General features: G+C 51.1%; 1 protein-coding gene across 3 annotated transcripts in view; it reads right to left on the reverse strand.

Moving 5' to 3' along the window:
* Acot7 (acyl-CoA thioesterase 7) overlaps positions 1-18,168 on the reverse strand; it is a 99,085-nt gene that overhangs the window by 48,944 nt on the left and 31,973 nt on the right. For all 3 annotated transcript variants that reach the window (XM_041651616.1, XM_041651615.1, XM_041651617.1), the window contains exons 2-4: positions 15,247-15,364; positions 7,240-7,396; positions 2,650-2,741 (exon numbers count right to left, since the gene is read on the reverse strand). In XM_041651616.1, the coding sequence (XP_041507550.1) occupies positions 2,650-2,741; positions 7,240-7,396; positions 15,247-15,364 (367 nt within the window). The remainder of the gene's footprint in view (positions 1-2,649; positions 2,742-7,239; positions 7,397-15,246; positions 15,365-18,168) is intronic.

Consider the following 18,168-nt stretch of genomic DNA (forward strand, 5'->3'; position numbering starts at 1 on the left):
AAAAATAAAATAAAATAAAATACCTAGACTTGGGGCTGGAGATATGGATGGCTCAGTGGTTAAGAACAGTGGCTGTTCTTCCAGAGGTCCTGAGTTCATTTCCCAGCACCCACATGGCAGCTAGCAACTAGTAACTCTAGTTCCAGGGGACCTGACACCATTATACAGGCATACAGACAGGTAAAAGACCAATGTACATAAAACAAAAACTTAAGGGGGCTGGAGAGATGGCTCAGAGGTTAAGAGCATTGCCTGCTCTTCCAAAGTCCCTGAGTTCAATTCCCAGCAACCATATGGTGGCTCGCAACCATCTGTAATGGGGCCTGGTGCCCTCTTCTGGCCTGCAGGCATACATGGAAGGAATGCTGTATACATAATAGATAAATAAATATTAAAAAAAAAAACTTAAAAATACCTAGACTATCAAACTGTGGTAGAGCACACCTGAGATCCTGACACTCAGGAAGTTGAGGCAGGAAGGCAAGGTTAAGGTCAGTCTGAATGGCATGGAAAGTTGTAAGTTAACATGGGCTATAGAATAAACAAATTCTAAAAGTGTATGTAGTAGCACCCATAATCACAGCACTTGGAGAGGTACAGGCAGGATGATCAGGAGTTCAGGTCACCCTGGGACACAACAAGTTCTAGAGGTCAGTCTGTCCCAAGCCTTCCCATCCAAACCACCCTAGCTAACTAAACAGCAATAACAACAACAACAACAACAACAACAACAGAGTAGCTAGGTGTAGTGGTGCATACCAGTACTGCTAACACATTGGCAGGGGTAGGGGTGGCACTGAGACAGGAGGATGAGGACGCTGAGTTCAAAGTCAGCCTAGGCTACAGAACAGGGTGAAGGGTATGTCAAATCAAGCACACCTTGACCTGCACCCTAGCCCAGCTGGGCACTAACAGTGACGGGGGGAATGATGAGGAATAAGTCTCCATGGACCCAAGCGACCCAGAGCCAGTAGGAAGAGAAGAGATGAGAGAACTGTCTCACCCACGTTCCCTGTCCCTGCTCAGCCCATTGAGGAAGAGAAGACGCCCAAAAGGAACAAGGGCTGTGGGTGCCAGCGCTGTCCGTCTCTGGTGGGTCTGCAAGCAGAGGGCAGGCCCATCCTAACCCTCCCACGCCCACAGTTCTTCACATTCTACACAAACCCTCACCACGGCTGAAAGGCCCTAGGTGTCAACACATAGGAAGGGAAAACAACTCCAAATAGCTTCAAGAAGTCCCTGAAACTGAGCAGATACACTAGGCCCCTCTCTACCAGAGAAGCAGTAAGTACATCGTCCTCAGAAGAGCTGAGCCAAGCTGCAAAGAAGACTCAGACAGCTGAGCTGCAAAGACGATCCTGAGAGGGCTGGAGAGATGGCTCAGTGGTTAAGAGCACTGTCCGCTCTTCCAGAGGTCCTGAGTTCAATTCCCAGCAACCACATGGTGGCTCACAACCATCTGTAATGAGATCTGGTGCCCTCCTCTGGCATGTGGGTATACATGGAGGCAGAAAGTTGTATACATAATAAATAAGTAAATCTTAAAAAAAAAAAAAAAAAAAAAAAAAGACAACCCTGAGAGAAGCAGAAACCAGCCGGGCTGCTTGGGAGGGTTTAGACCAGCCCCATCACTTGGAAAAGACACTCTCCAGCCTGCTGAGAGTTGTGAGCCTGAAGGCTGTGCAGTGTGCTCCAGAAGGTTCCTAACTTTGTGGGCTGTCACACATATTGGGATGCATTTTGGTGATGCAGCTGTCTTTGAGTCACCTCAAAGACCTGTTCCTGTAAGTAATCCCAATACAACTCATTGGTTTACTACATTGGCCGGGATAAATAGACCTGTGTGTTGTACCTCCCCAACAAAAGTTGTTTCTTTTCTCTTGTTTTGGTTTTTCAAGACAGGGTTTCTCTGTGTAGCAGCCCTAGCTGTCCTGGAACTAGCTCTGTAGACCAGGCTGTCCTCGAACTCACAGAGATCCACCTGCCTCTGCCTCCTGAGTACTGTCATTAAAGGCGTGTGCCACCACTGCTCATCTCCCAGCAAAAGTTTTGTCATACGACACTGCCCTAGACTGCCTGCCTATAGTGGGACCCTCCAGAGACAAACACGGGCTCTTCTCATCCTATTAAGTTATGTGCATATGTGCACATACGTATGCACACACGCAATGAGAGACACTCAAAAGAGAAGGAAGATGCCAGAAGAGGCAGCAGAGGGGAAGTCAAGGCTCACATAAGACCAAGTCCTCCCATGGGTGCCTCAGAGGCTGACATGATTCGGGGAGTGGCTTGCTTGGCCCAGTCAGCCTGCTTTTAGCAGACCCAGCACTAATCAGAGACAGTGCTGTCATTAGCTTTCCTTCCCCTGAGCAAGTGTGACACAGAGAGACGCCCTACCCTGGGATGTGGGCCACTGACAGGTGCATTCCAGGAGTCACAGGCACTGCAAGACCAGCACCTCCTCAGGGCATGAGCTCAATGTTTCTTCCTCCATCCAGAGAGGTTCCTGCGAGGTCCCCAAGGAGGCCTGGTGCTACAGTCTACCCCATGATCCTCTGGGCTGCTCCTATGGCTAAATGGGCCTCCCACAGCTCCAAGGGGCCCAGCATCTACAGTTGCCCCAAGAGACATGAGAAAGGGTCACCTTACCACAATAGGAGGCACCTCGAGGACCTTGTCCACATTCTTCAGTGACAGGGGCACATACCACAGGGTGGCCTTATTGGTCATCTTTTTGGTACCTTAAGAGAAGAAAATCACATGAGAGATGCTTCAGTCTGGCTACACCAGGCAGGTGCTGCCTCCAGCCCTGAGCAGTCAGAGCTGCAATGCTGTCACCTCTGGCTCCAAATCCCCAAGGTCCTGTCCAGCCACCCGGCTTGAGGGCACTGCCATTGTGGACGTATTGGACCAGAGTCCCATGAGGTCCCAGGAGTTACATTTGTGGAAGTTTTCCCCTTACAGAGGCGGGCTGCAGACTCAGGCGCTAAGCGAAGTCAGCCCCAGAGCTGGTTTCACAGAAACAGGGTGCAGCTATAAACCTGCAGCAGAGGAAGCCCTGTCATATACAGGAGGCTGAGGAGGCCAGGCCAAGCTGCTAGCTCGCCCAAGTCCCCACCAGCAGACATTGCTGTTGCCTGTGAACACCTGGCATCCTCAGTCTAGACTAGTACAGACCTTTCAGAAGAGTCTGTTCACCTGTCCAGATGCTACAAGAATTCTCACCAGCAGGAAACCAGAGAGAGAGAGAGAGAGAGAAAGAGTGAGAGAAACAGAGACAGAGAGAGACAGAGAGAAAAGAAAAGGCAGGCAGCCTAAAGGGTGCACACAATCAAACCTCGTGGCATGTCGAGAGACTGCAGAGCTGAGTAGGTCCTGAGGTGGCAGAAACAAGCAAGGCCAACCACTGCCCAAAGCACAGAGGCCTGGGTCAGTTCCTCAGGCCCAGTGCTGACAGGTCAGTTGCTTCTCCCCATCCTCTCCCCCACATAGTCCAAGAGGGGTGATGGGCTCAGACTCACTTGGGACATTGAGTCCAGACACAGAGTAGAACGAAGCTTCCAAAACAGGAAAGCCCATCTGGACTCAGAGCCACAGCTCATGGTCTTTGGGTATCAAAGGAATCCATTTTCCACTGGCCCATGGCCCTGCTTATCGTAAGAAGCTAAAAGCCCAGAGAGGTCAAGAGCTTTCACAAAGGTCAAAGGGCAGCGTGGTGACATCCTAAGCATATACCAAGGCTCTCCAGTTCCAGTCACTTTCAGAAAGCATGGGAATGTGCCTTTAAGAAATGGCTTTGACAACATAGAAGGCTCCTGGGAGTGTGGGGACAGCAAGAGACAGGAGACAAGGGAGGCAGGAACAGCAATGATGGGCTCTCCACCCTGGAGAAGAGTGCCTCCAGCTACCTCTAGAGTACCTTCCCTAGGAACCTTGGGTTTCCCTAAGGTTACACCAAACAGCCCCAGGCTCCCAGTCAAGCACTGCCGTGTGTGTGTGGGGGGGGGGGGGGGTATTAAAAGAAATGCCCACAAGGGCCCTCCTGTTCCATAATGGCAGGCCTCACAGCCCCACCCAGACACATGGCATCCCTAGAACAAGGCTGTGGGCTCCCATGCCTGGGAACCATAGGCAGACACGATAGAAAAATATTTTCCCCACGCTTTGACTGAATGAAACTGACAACCTGCTTTTGGGAATAAAGATTTCCTGTTGGACTCAGTGCCAGCATGAAGAGTTGGTTTCCATGGAAACCCAAGTGGCCCACTAAACCGAAATGAACAGCACTGAGCAAAATGAGGCAAACACACTAATTGTGTAATCCCCACCCTCCAGTGAAACCATGTCAAGACTGTTGCGCTACAAATGCCTCCCAGCCCTGTGCTGTTTGTCAGAGCAGCCTGCAGCCATGCTACCCCATTAGCCTAACTCTGCTCTAGCAGAGATGAGCGCACGGCTTCTCAGGAGCGGAGATGTAAGAGTAGTGAGCCAGGCTTGTGCTCACACAGAGGAGTCTGGACTACAGCTCAGCCCCACGAAAGGGAGCATGGTGACTGGGGTCCTTGCTCTTGTGGTGAGGTCATGCTAGTAACAGCAAGTTTGGCATTCACAAGGGCTATAGCCCTGGGTGTGCACTTAGCGCCCCTAGACTCAGTGTTCCCGTCACTCATCCAATCAACCAGGGCATGTGGTCAGGGTGGTGTTGGGTCAGATGGCAGGCATCACAAGCTCACCTTCCAATGGACATGTGAGGAGGGAAATGGCAGAGAACCCTGGCATCCCAGATGTCAGTCTACAAGAGTGAGCTCTGGGGTAAGACAACGAAGACATGGAAAGAAGCCTCTAAGCCCTTCCTGCTCTGAGACCAGACTGTGCCCATCCATGGTCCAGGAAGGAGGGACCAAGAGGATCTGAGGCAATAGCCAGGCCCCACTGAGAAAAGCTGCCATGCACTGCCTCCCCGAGCACTAAGAGTAAGCAGGGCCTGTCCCGTGTCCCGGGAGACTGCACCAGCACTGTCTCTGCCCTTTAGGGCTTGTTCCTCTGCTAGGCCCCCTGCACTCTCCCCTCAGGGCAGAGGAGACTCTACAGGAGGAAGGGTCTTGGGGTACAAAGGGCAGCATTGCTGCTTCAGGCTTCTCTTTTTAAGAATTATTATTTTATTGCTTTAAAAAATGTATTGTGTGTGTATGTGTATTTTGTCTACACATGTGTCTGTGCACCACATGCGTGCCCTCACAATTCTGAAAGCTGCAGAATACCTTAGTGCCCTGCCGCTCTCCTGACGCACACTGCTGTGGCCTCTGGTCACCGGGTTTGCGAGGGCTGAGGCTTGGCTGTTCAGGTGAGGCAGAAACACGCTCTTGTTTTCTAGTTCACTTGATGTGTAGGCTTTGCTGTGTGTATGTATGTGCACCACGTATCCATATGGTGCCATTGGAGGCAAGAAGACAGCACCAGATAGATACTCAGAACTGGAGGTACTGACAGATGTGAGTTAACATGTGGGTGCTGGGAATCAAACCCAGGTCCTCTGTACGAGCAGTCAGTGCTGTTAACCACTGAGCCATCTATCCAGCCCTAAGAAATTCCCCCCACCCCGCCCCAGAAAGGGTTTCTCTGTGTAGCCATGGCTGTCCTAGAACTTGTGCTATAGTCTAGGCTGTATTTTTTTGACAGGATATATTTTCATTTTTCTGTACTGTTTGACCTCAAATTCACAGAGCTCTGACTGCCTCTGACTGTCGAGTGCTGGGATTAAAAGTGTGTGCCACTTCCACCCATTGTAAGACTCCAGTAGGATGGGCCCCACATAGTTTCTGAAGCTGAAGGCTCCCACAGCAAAAAGATCTACTGGCTGGTTACAAACAAGCATGAAGACCAGGGTGTTCCGAAGAGCCTCTCTCCTGCTCAGGGGTGACCAGCCACCTTAGCTAGGCCCAGCAGAGGAAGACCCACAGAACAGATCGCAGCAATTCCTCTCTGCCCCGGGCCTGCCTTCCCCTAGTGGGGCACAGAGGCCCCTTCCTGTGTCACAGCCTAAGACCAGCATCCAAAGAACACTCTAATGCCAAAGGGCCCATAGACTGAGGAGCAAGAGCGCAGTCTCACAGTCTTCCAGGGCATGGTGGCTAAGGTGACCCAGCCCATTCTGATCCATCCCTGCTGAGGTCATCAGAATGTTCCAGATGGACAACTGTGTTCTTAGCCCTTCCAAGACAGCCTGAGCCCCTTAATCAGCCCTCAGCCATCACTCCATGGGGTTACCACTGCAGAGAGCCTGGGGAAGGAGAAAAGGAATAAACCAGCCAGGCCTCTAAGGCTCATGGAACCACAGGGTGATGGTAAGCAGACAGAGTGGGATGAAGGGCCTGTCTTCCCAGTCAACAGCCAGGTTATAAAAGAAACATAAGTACTTCATGAGAAGGAGCTCTGCTCCCCTGTGGTGTCAGTAGGGAAAAGGAAAAGGGTTTCCATGGTTACCACAGCTACAAAAAAGGTTTAGATGAACCAAGGCTAAGGTTGACCCAACAGCTTCTATAAAAGCCTGGTTTCTAAAGGGCAGGGACAGATTTTCCTAGCAACCTCAGCACAGCCATACAAGCCATGATCCAGAAGAGCAGGGGATGGTGGCCACGGCCTAGCTGGTCTCAAGAAGGAGGGGAAGGAGGCTGGGAATCCAGTTCTCGCTGGAGGGGCTTAAGTGGACTTCATCTGAAAACTGCAAAAAAATGGATAGAGAAAATCTGCCCACAGGGTCCACGAGGACCAAAGGAGTCAGACAGAGACGCAGCCAGCCCATGGGCACGGCCAACCCCCCAAGTCGGAGCAAGCTGTGTGTCAGTTGGCTTCAGCTGTCAACTTGACACAAACCGAGAGTCACCTAAAGAACTACCCAAATCTGACTGGCCTGTGACCACGTCTGGAAGCCATTTTCTTAACTGCTAATTGATGTAGGGGCTGTAGTGGGCTGTGTAAGAAAGGCAGGTGAGCAAGCCAGAGTTAGGGGCAGGTAAACAGCGTTCCATTCCTCCACCATCTCTGCTTCAGTTTCTCCCTCCAGGCTCTTACCTTAGATTCCTGATTCGGCTTCCCCCAAGTGATGGCTGTGGTTTCTCAGTTCAAACAAAGCCTTTCTTCCCCAGTGAGATTTGGCTCAGATTTGATCACAGTGACAGAAAGCGAAGCAGAGCACTGACTCTGAGCCACGTTGGCTGGTGAGAAACACCTGGGACTCACCTGTGAGGATGTTCTCCGACATCACGTGGACCTGGACCTCCACAGAATGCTTGGAAGTGTAAGTGAGCTCCGCACTGACATGAGCCACCTCGCCGATGCACATGGGTGACAGGAAGTCAGTGCGCTCCACCCGGGCCAGGGCAGCCACACAACGCTCCTGTAGAGACCAGAGAAGGCCATTAGTCCAGGCCAGCAAGTCCCTACCACAGAAACACTCCCTCAAAACCACCTGTTCTGTTCCTCACTGTGAAATAATATGGCTGATTGATGGCCTAAGTGTGGAGCAGCAGCAGCGAGTACCTCAGAGCTGCCACTGACTGAACTGGCCACACCCTCACCAGGGCCGTTTCTTCTTATTTGTCTACAACAACACATACTGCTTCATACGGAATAGCAAGAAGCACACAGAGTGGAGGGGCAGCATCAATCATTTCCTAAGAGAAGCCGTTACCATCTGGGTCTTTCTGGGCTCCATCCTCAGGACAGGGCTCAGCTGCCTTGTCTCTTCCTCTGCTTTAGTCTTAGGTGGCTGTGCACCTTCTAGATACTTCACGTTCTGATCTCACTCACCAGGGGAAAAGAACCTGCCTGTTGTCACTATGTCATCCAAGTGCAAAATGTGGATCCCAGAAAGACCAGCCCACAGGGTGCATGGGTCCCAGGAAAGGTCACCTAGGGAAGTGGCATCCCTGGGGTACTAGACACTAATAAACTCTCTCTCTCTCTCTCTCTCTCTCTCTCTCTCTCTCACACACACACACACACACACACACACACACACACTCACCCTTCCAACCTTTAAACAGATAACCCAGTCTTATGATTAAAAATTATTAAAAGAGCATCTGGCACCAGGTGTGCCTCCAGTCACCTTGTCCCCGAGTAACCTAGGAGCCCTGGATACACAGCCTCAACTCCATGGTAAAGCCCAGATGGTAGATGCGAGCATGGAGACTCTGCCTTTCACTCCAAAAAACCATCTCTCACAGTCTACAGGTGATGTGGGAGTGTCATATATCAATCTGTTGATTTCATTGGTTAAGCAATAAAGAAACTGCTAGGCCCATTTGACAGGCCCACCCTTAGGTAGGTGGAGTAAACAGAACAGAAGGCTGGGAGAAAGAAGCTGAGTCAGGGAGTCGCCATGATTCTCACACTCCAGACAGATGCAGGTTAAGATCATTCCTGGTAAGCCAGCTCGTGGGCTACATACATTATTAGAAATGGGCTAGTCCAGGTGCGAGAGTTAGCCGAGAAAAGGCTAGATATAATGGGCCAAGCGGTGTTTAAAAGAATACAGTTTCCGTGTAATTATTTCGGGTAAAGCTAGCAGTGGGGGCGGCCGGGTGCCGGGGACGCAGCCTGCCGCCCTTGATTCAACATACAGGGCAGGTACTAGTCTAGTTCAGACAGTCCTACATGCTGAGTACTAGTCTAGTTCAGACAGTCCTACATGCTGAGTACTAGTCTAGTTCAGTCGGTCCTACAGGCTGAGTACTAGTCTAGTTCAGTCGGTCCTACAGGCTGAGTACTAGTCTAGTTCAGACAGTCCTACATGCTGAGTACTAGTCTAGTTCAGTCGGTCCTACAGGCTGAGTACTAGTCTAGTTCAGTCGGTCCTACAGGCTGAGTACTAGTCTAGTTCAGTCGGTCCTACAGGCTGAGTACTAGTCTAGTTCAGTTGGTCCTACAGGCCCAGTCCTAGTCTAGTTCAGTTGGTCCTACAGGCTCTTTCTCAGTCTGTTAGAGCTGCTGAAACAGAAATAAACCAGGTGGGCTATAAACAAGAGCAATTCATCTCTCCATTTCTCAGTATATAAGTCCAAAATAAAGACACGGGTGTACTCAAGTCTGTTAAAGCCCTTCCTCGGGTTCATGAATGAAAGACCAAGAGGACATGATTGTCCCTTAACATAAGGCCATGGAGGAGGGCCTGCTGGCACACACCTGCAATTCCAGGACTATGTAAAATAGGAGGACTTGGCAGGAAGGGGTGGGCTGCAAGAGAAGCTTGGGCTACATTGTGAAGTTAGAGTACAGAACAAGACTTGGTCTCAAAAAGACTACGTAAATAAATCAATGGGGCGCTGAGCCCTTCACACAAGCTAAAGACCCATCACCCGAAGAGCTCGTCCTTCCACAACCCTCCCCTTTCAGGACACACTGAGACCATAGCAGTACCGGAAGAACCTCCTCAGCCTGTTCCTAGGCTCCCACTGCACAGCTGCTTTCATGATCAAACAGAATAGGAACCCCATCTTTTGTTAGACATGTGCCAGCTTCAGCTGTGGCGTAAGCAATACTATAGTGGACAACCTTGCCCATCCAACGTCATCTGCACGTCAGGAGTCAGGGTTCTGATACACAATCACAAAGGCCTCTTCAGAAGGCTAGCAGTGACCCACATGGTCACAGGACTTCAGGGTGCCCTTACTCAACAGCCTATCTTCCATCCCTGCTAAGACAATGGCAAGATGGTCTGGAGCCTCGCAGTGGCACTGTGAGCAATCACTTCCCACAGAAGCACTCGGCACTTTGGGACCCTCCACTGACCAAGCACCTGGGCAGCCACTGGACTGACAAGGACATAAGCAGCCCTGGTGTCAGTTCTCAGCCAAGCCTCGCAGTAGCCCTTGACAAGAGCCAAGATGGAAGGACAGTTGCCTGTGACTGCACAGCAGGCGGGCAACAGTTCCAGCCTTTGTTGTATCCCCCATGTGTGCATATGATTTATGCATATGCTTACACATGTGTGAAGGTGTGCACACATTGGAAGACTAGAGGAAGGCATCAGGAGTCCTCTATCAGCCTCCACTGTAGGTAACGGAGGAGCCCCTGAAGGACTAAAGCCCGCAAAGAATATGTTGTGTTGACACGGGTACAGCCATGTTGAGGGCTCCAACTCCTCAGCCTTACAAGAGTGGCAAAGCCCGCTGAGGATCAGGAGGGATGGCAAAGCTTCCCTCCAGAGTCCAGGGTGAGAGTCATCAGTGCCCACAAGGACTCGCAGCTTAGCTCCCTCCTCTCCCAGATGTTCGCTCCCCCACAGAGACCTCCCCTGTGCTGCACCTAGTGAGCTGGGGGTGGGTAGGTGCCTTCCATCAGAGCGCACGTCCCCACCTGACCCTGTGTCTGTTCTTTCTTCATTCCCCTGCTGCCCCAGTCAGGGTTCGGTATCCAAGCCCGGTAGCAGTGCACAGTTCTCCATCTTCTGCCTCAAGACAGGAATTCTCACTGGACCTGGAACTTGCTGTTTGCTTGTTTTGTTTTGTTTTGTTTCTCCCAAGACAGGGTTTCTCTGTAGCTTTGGAGCCTGTCCTGGAACTCGTTCTGTAGAACAGGCTGGCCTTGAACTCACAGAGATCCATTTGCCTCTAGGATTAGAGGCCTGCGCCACCACTTTTTTTGAGTAAACAGGCAGCCAGCAAGCCTCAGCATTCCAACTCAGCACCCCTGCCAGCACTGGAATTAGAGGCATATACAGCCACCACGGCGAGTTTTAACTCGGAAGCTGGAGATCTAAACTCTGGTCCTCAAATTTGCACAGCAAGTACTCCTTACCTGCTGAGCCAGTCTCCCACCCCCCAGTATACAGACAGCTCTCCTATCCGCCTGAGAACTCACTTGCCCCTGGCAGATGAGGAAAGGAGTCAGGAGCATGCCTCGCTCCTAGAACCCATCTCTTTGGAAATGCGACCAAGACCTGACTCAACGTTTTCCTGGGTAATTCGCACACAAACAGGCTGGAGACTGTGAGCTTCTGATCTTACAGACAACACAGAGGCAGATCTCACTCAGCAAGGCAACCAAGCCTGAGCAGAAAACGGAAAGTTCTAGAGGGGTGTATGTTTTCCTGCCCTGAACTTTCTGATTTGGATCTGCAGGGCTTTGTGCCCTCCCACCCGCTACATTGCCTATTTATGCAAAATAAAAAGATCAAGAAGGAGTTAGTTTTCCCTCAAGTTCATTCTCATGACTATGGCACCACCCACTGGCAGAAGCTGGAAAGGCAAGGGCTAGGCAGAGCCAGGAGAGCGCAGGCATGACTCTGAGCATGACAATACTACCTTGGTGTCTGTGGTGGGGTCTGTGTTACTACTCTTTGGTAATCCCGCCTGGCCCTATTCACCCAGGCACTGTTAGCAAACCAAGCGGTGCACAGGGCCAGGCAGCACTGATGAAGAGTAGCACAGACCCCAACACAGACAAAACATGAGCACAAACTCGTGCACATGTCCAGGTCTGAGAGGCGGGAGCCTCGAAGCTCAACCGTTCCACTGCTTACCTAGAGTACTAAGGTCACTTCTCCCCTGAATCATGGAAGCCACCTCCAGTGGGATAGGTCAGAGCACTGCCCTGGGGCCCAGATGATTAAGAAGGAAATGAGGCGGCACAGTTAGATGCTCAGAATCCCGGTGGGATGACACACACAGACAAGGTCATATGAGGGGACACTGGACTGAAACCCAGGTGACAAGCTGGGAGAAAGGTCAGGAGGGCAGACCAGAGCGGCAATGACAGTCATCCTAAGGCAGGCCCAGCGCCACAAGTGAAGTCAGGAGAGCTGCAGTCAAAGGCAGACCAAGGGCCCCTGGGGCTGGAGGCTAGCCTCAGCAAGGACAGTCTCCTCAGAGAGGCAGGAAGACAACACTGACCTCCCCCTGTGCTGTCCCCAGGACAGACCTCAGGAGTCTTCTGATTTGTTTCTGGCCCAAAGAAAGCAGAGTCCAGCCTGCACCCCCTGCTCCCTCTCTGTTCCCAGTAGCCCTGTCCACAGAGAGAATGAAACCCTGCAGGCATCTACGGAAGAGCAGCTCAGACCAGAGGAGAGCACAACAAAAGCCGAGAGGCAGGAACACACCCAGGGCAGACAAGGAAAAAGAGCCATAGGAAGTAAGCTCCAGAGTAGGGGGTGCAGGAGGGTCTGGGTGTGGACTGGGCTTGAACTCCAGGACTAGCACCTGCTGCCCTACTGTGTGGTGTGCTCCAGTCACATCTAAAGAGACGGGCTACTATTCTGGGTACAGACACCACGGGAGGTGGGCAATGACCAGAAAGACACTCTGTCCCAACAATCCCAGGCAGGAGGTGGCACTGCCAATCACAGTGCTCAGACTAGGAGTCACCTATGACTGGAGTCTAAGGCATAAGACAACAATATCCAAACAGAGCTACCAGATTTGGATCCCGAGGAAGCAGGGACTCAAGCTCCATGAACCAGACTTGCCACCTGCCTCCTTAAGTGGCCCATACCCCTCTATGGCTGGCTCAGCCCCTCAGAGACAGCAGCAGTGATAATGTCACCACATCTCTAGGGTAAGATAAGGTCACACGAGCAAAAGCACATTTTCCAGGATGGCGATAGCTACTCCACATTTTTTAATTTTTTTTTTTGAAAACAGGGCCTTGGCTACCCTGGAACTCACTATGTAGACCAGACTGGCCTTGAACTCACAGAGACCCACCTGAGTGCTGGTCATAAAGACAAGTTCCACCATGACCAGCCTGAGTGCTACAATTTTTATTGGCATCATTGCCCACTTGTCCTCCCAAGTCATCCTCTTCCTTCATCCCCAAGCTCAAGCAGCTTCCTCTTCCCAAGTCCATTCTCTCGTCAAGCTCTCCTGAGGTGCATGCACACTGCTTTTTCTCTTGAAGCTTCTCTACAGAAAGGGTGGCCTCTGAGACTGTCACCTCCCTTTCTACAGCCACCAGAGGGCACCCAGACGCACCAAGCTCTAAGGGCAGCACCTTCCAACAGAAGGAAGCCAGCTTCACAAGGTAGTCCCCAGTCCACCACCCCACCAAGGCCCGCACAGCCACCCCAAAGGGCTGGCAAGGTTCGTTCTACACACACAAGCTGTGACACGGGTGGCTCCCTGACTACACTGAATGCTGTGCTCTGGTCTAAATTCATCGTGTAAACTCCACCCACCAAAAGGACAGAACCAGAAGTGGAGCTTTGGGCAGTGCTTGGGGTGATGGGGCCAGGGGCACATCCTTTAAATGAAAATGAGGTAAGTGCTCTTTATTTAGACAACCAGAGGTCCCACGTGAACCCAACCATTAGACGGCACCAACAGTGATCTAGGGAGCAGGCCCTCCCCAGACAATTCACGGGTGAGAGATCAGCTTCTGCTGCTCACAGGCCATCCTGGGTTTCTGGAGCCTACCAGAGAGACTCATCAGGATACCATAATAAAGAAAATGTAAGCAAGCAACCCAGAGGCATTCTGTGAGAAACTGCTCGCACTGCAGTGGCCTGCCAAGGATGCAACGGCATGATACCAAAAAACTAAGAAACAGCCTCACTCCAGGATCACTTAAGTACACAGCAAAACCCTGGTTCGAAAGTCTGATGCAGCCTTGAAAATCTGTTAACCATTACCTAAGCCTTCAGCTGCCTCCGTGTGGGTGGCTGCTGGCTAGCCAGGATGGCAGGTGCCAGGATGGTAGGCACTCCAGACTATGAGCTCTCAGTAAAGCTGCCCTTCCCAGTCACACAGCACCCACAGCATGCACTTCAAGAGTGAATTCCAGAACAGCCAAGGCTACACAGAGAAATCCTGTCCTGGGGAAGAAATTACAAAAGTAATAACTGAGCAGAACTAGGAATATCACTCACTTGCCTAAGCATGCACAAGACCCAGGATATTGGGGCTGGAGAGATAGATTGTTGGGTGCATGTTCTGATCTTATACAAGACCAGAATTCTGTTCCCAGCAGCTGGGCATCTCACAACTGCCTATGACTCCAGCTCCAGGGCACCTGACACTCTCTTCTGGCTTCCAAGGCACCTGCACTCATGCATACATACACACATACACATATTTTTCTTATTTAAAAATCTTAAAAACTGCCTCAGAGCAGATCTGGTGAGCAAACAGTGAACAACAGAAGAATTATCAAAAGGTTCCACAGGCTCATACACAGCCAAGACATTCCTGCTTAAACAGCCTCAATAGATTTATTTGTTCAATGCCAAGTGTGAAAGGACAATGTGAGAACAATAAACAAGGAGCAGCACAGGGCATCTGGGCCTTGCTATGGCAGGCTGCACAGCCAGGCCAGTATGTCCCTTGTGCTAACTTTGCCAGGTCAAAATACTCAGGGCCTCTCTGGGGTTCCCTGTCCTGAATAAACCCTGTGTTCACATCAGTCCAAAGAGGGGTCTTTAAGTGAGGTGGGATCTTCCTCCTCTCTGCCCAGCAGGGCACTAGCTGAGACCCACAGCTCACAGAGGCAATGCACTACAGACCCCTGCAGGCCCACATCTGTACCTACCACAGCAGGCAGCTGCTGTCAAGGGAGATGCTCTCTCCCTGGTTAGCCTTCAGAAAAAATGTCAGGTCCTTCCGGCTTTCATCTCATGACAGCTTACAGAGACCCTAAGGTTCTAAACCCAGAGAGACTGTTCTACACAGACCCCAAAATAAGTGCAGGGTCACCTCCCACTGAACAGCTCCTAAGCAGGTAAAACACTGGCCCGGCAATATGCAGGGCCAGCAATGCTCAGACCATAGCTGAAGCCCAGAAAGCCAAAGCATTTGCCCACAACACCAGAGTTCAGTCAGGGACACAGATGGTACTCAGGCAGCACCCACACGTCAGCTCTTAAATAAATGGTAGATCCACACAGGCATACGATATTTCTGACCACAACCAAGGAGCTAGCAAGGCTCGAGACAAGACCACGTGCAAGCCATAGCTCCTACAGGACCCAGCATGGAGGTGGTAAGCAGACCCTTCAGCCGCCCAGCAGCTTTGTCCCTGCTGATGTCCCACCCTCCACACTGAGGCCAAGGCCAAACCTTATTCCCTGGGACCCAAGCAGGGTTGACTGTGCCAGAACCTCCAGACACCCGGACCTAGTAGGCAAGGCAATAAATATGCCGCAGATCTGGCCTCCCCGTGAACTGCTGCCCAGACCCCCACACTGTTATGGTGCTGTGGAGTCCAGTCTCGTGGGTAATTCTAGCACATAAGAACAGAGGCCCGGGCACTTACCCCATTCTGGCTGTTACAGTGCCGGGTGCTGATAATGGCCCCTGCCTCCTCAATCATCTTCAGGATGGTTCCTCCATGAACATTGCCAGCCACGTTGGCATCATCTGGCCGCATGATCCTACAGCAGGTAAGAGAAATGAGATAAGCCTCTTCAAGAGAACACTACTATAACAGTCACCCCTGGAGAGAGAAGCAAGTGTACCCACAGGAAGGACAAGAACTTCCCACACATCTTGGCTCTCCCTCAATACAGCGTGTCCACCAAGGCAAATCTGACAGGCACAGAGGGGACTTCACAGTCCTCTTTATAGGGGACAGAAGGCAAGTAGAGGACCTTCCCTTCCTGAGGTCACAGGTGCCATAGGGAGACTCCTTTCCTGGTCTGAAAGGACTGACAAGACCACTAGAAAGAAGGTGGCTCAGCTGTACAAATCCCTCAGAGAGCATGTGCCACGTTCACCATGGGCCAGGTCTCTGATTACAGGTGAGATGAACAAGCACAAAGACAGGTTAGGTGCCAACCCAGGAGCAAACCCCAGAGCAGAACTGATAGGAGGCCCAGAGGACAGGGTAGTTGGAGCTGTTCTAAAAACTAGGCACAGGCCACAGCTTCAAGACCTCTGGACTAAATACTCACAGGTCCACTGTTTGCCTGTCCTCAAGGGATGCAACGTGGTACCAAGGACCCAAGGCTGGGAGCTGGGATCTCTCAGGGTCAGGGAGAATAGAAACACTAGCTCATTCTTCCAGAAAAGAGATGTTGCACTTCCTGTCAGCAGACAGCCACTCAGAGGCTGCATAAAAGCTCAGGGCTCTCAACAAGCCAGTTCGGTGCTATCACAAACCACCCAGACATCCACATCACTAATAGCATGTATTGGGAGCATGCCTATGTGTCTAACGCTATCTGCGGCTCACTCCTGCTGAGTGAGGTCCCAGACTAGCAGGTTCAGGCCTAGAGCTGCCAAGCCTTCTTACAGCAGTAGCTGGCAGTCTGAGTAAGTCAGGACTCTGAGAGATCAAGCCTGGCCCCAGTTCTGAGCAGGCGGGACTCCAGGACAAGAGCTGCCAATCAATTACTTAACTGGATTAATCATTCCTTCACCTCCTCACCTGTAAAATGTACATGTCACAGTAGTGACGCCTCAACGATGGCTCAGGAAGACAAAGAGCCTGGGAACATGCCAGGGCCCTGCTGCCCAGCCAGGGGACTATGCACAGCTGGCACCCAGCACATGCTAAGCAGTGCTGCTCCCTTCACCACATACTTAGCCAGCTGGGCTAAAAGCTTCAAGAAAGAGCCAGACGCAAATGGCAAACACTCGTGATGCCACCCACCTTCAAGGCCACCCCTTCACCAAGTCAAATGGTACATAGCGACCAAGCCTGCCTGACACCGGGGTGTGGAGCTGCAGAGTGGCTGCACACTGTAACCGTAACGTGAGGTTTAACAATGCACAAGGAGTCCTAGACTATGAAGGCAGCTTCTAGAACCTTCACTTAAGTTTTGTAAGAATTTGTGTTTTTCACAGAAGCTCCCAAAAAATTTAGTGTCTAGGGTGCTCAGCCAAAACTGAGGCAGCTGTATCCCAGCCCTCTCCCCAAGGCTCGAGGAGCATCGTGGAAGAGACGGGGTAGAGACTAAGAACCAGAGGTTGAAGAGGACTGGGACAAAGCGATGTCTTCCAAACATGAAGGGACTCACACCACCTACAGGTGCCTGCCAGACCTGCACCACAAATCAACACTACAGCAAAGGAGAGACCTGGGAAGGGGGTGACGATCCCCACCCTAGCAAGAGGAGGTAGTGGCAAATGGCGGCTGCTAGAGGACGGAGCCAGACCTATTACAAGTTCCCCTACAAATAACTGCACACATATAGCTGATCTAAAGCTATTTATGCGTGGATGTGTATATGCACACAATAATTTAAGGATTTATTTGTGCTTATGTGTCTGTATGAGTGTATGCTACATGTGTGCAGGGACCTCTGAAGGCCAGAAGTGGGTGTCAGATCCCCTAGAGTGATACTGTAGATGGCTGTGAGCCATGCAATGTAGGTGCTCAGAATTGAACTCAGGTCCTCTGGAAGAGCAGCAAATGCTCTCAACTGCTATGTCATTTCTCCAGCCCCTCAACAATAATTTTTAAAAAATAATGACGGGTACAAAGCCAGATATAGTGGCTCACACCTGTAATCCCAGCACTCATGAAGCTGAGGCAGGAGGATTAACATTACCTTAAGGCTAGCCTGGCAACATAGCAAGACCTTGTCTCAGAAAGAATAAGGAATAACAGTGGGAACAATCTGAGCTGGAAGCCCACTGGAGAGTGACCAGCTGTCCCTGGAGAAGGGAGATGTCAACTGGACTGGGACTGGGTTTCAATTTTACACCCCATCAGCCTGATAGTCTACTCGGCCATCTCCTCTGCACTCACAAACTGGCCAGGCCCATCCATTCCTGCAGCACCCTGCAGGTGTATTCTCAGGGTGCAGCCCACATCTGCCCCTGGGACTGCAGATGCTCATGCAGTCCATGCAGTCCAGGGGGCAGATATGAGGCAGGGAATGCTGCTCTAAACCAAACGCAGGCATCAGAATAAGGGAGAAGGACCAAGGTCAGAGAGCCATTCTTTTCTGTAGTTTTTGGGTTTTGTTGGTTTTTCAAGATAGGGTTTCTCTGTGTAGCTCTTCACTCTGTTAACTAGGCTGGCCTTGAACTCAAGAGATATTTCTGCCTCTGCCTCCAGAATGCTGGGATTAAAGGCGCATACTACCACCCCAGGGGAAGTGGTAGCCATCCTTTTTATGAATTATTTATTTTTATTTTATGTATATTGGTGTTTTGCTTGTGTCTGTCAGTGTGAGGTTGTCAGATCCTCTGAAACTGGAGTTACAGACGGTTGTGAGCTGCGATGTGG

Source organism: Microtus oregoni, unplaced genomic scaffold, assembly GCF_018167655.1.
Source record: "Microtus oregoni isolate MIOR12 unplaced genomic scaffold, Mior012 000005F_ref0000423, whole genome shotgun sequence".
Lineage (NCBI taxonomy): Eukaryota > Metazoa > Chordata > Mammalia > Rodentia > Cricetidae > Microtus > Microtus oregoni.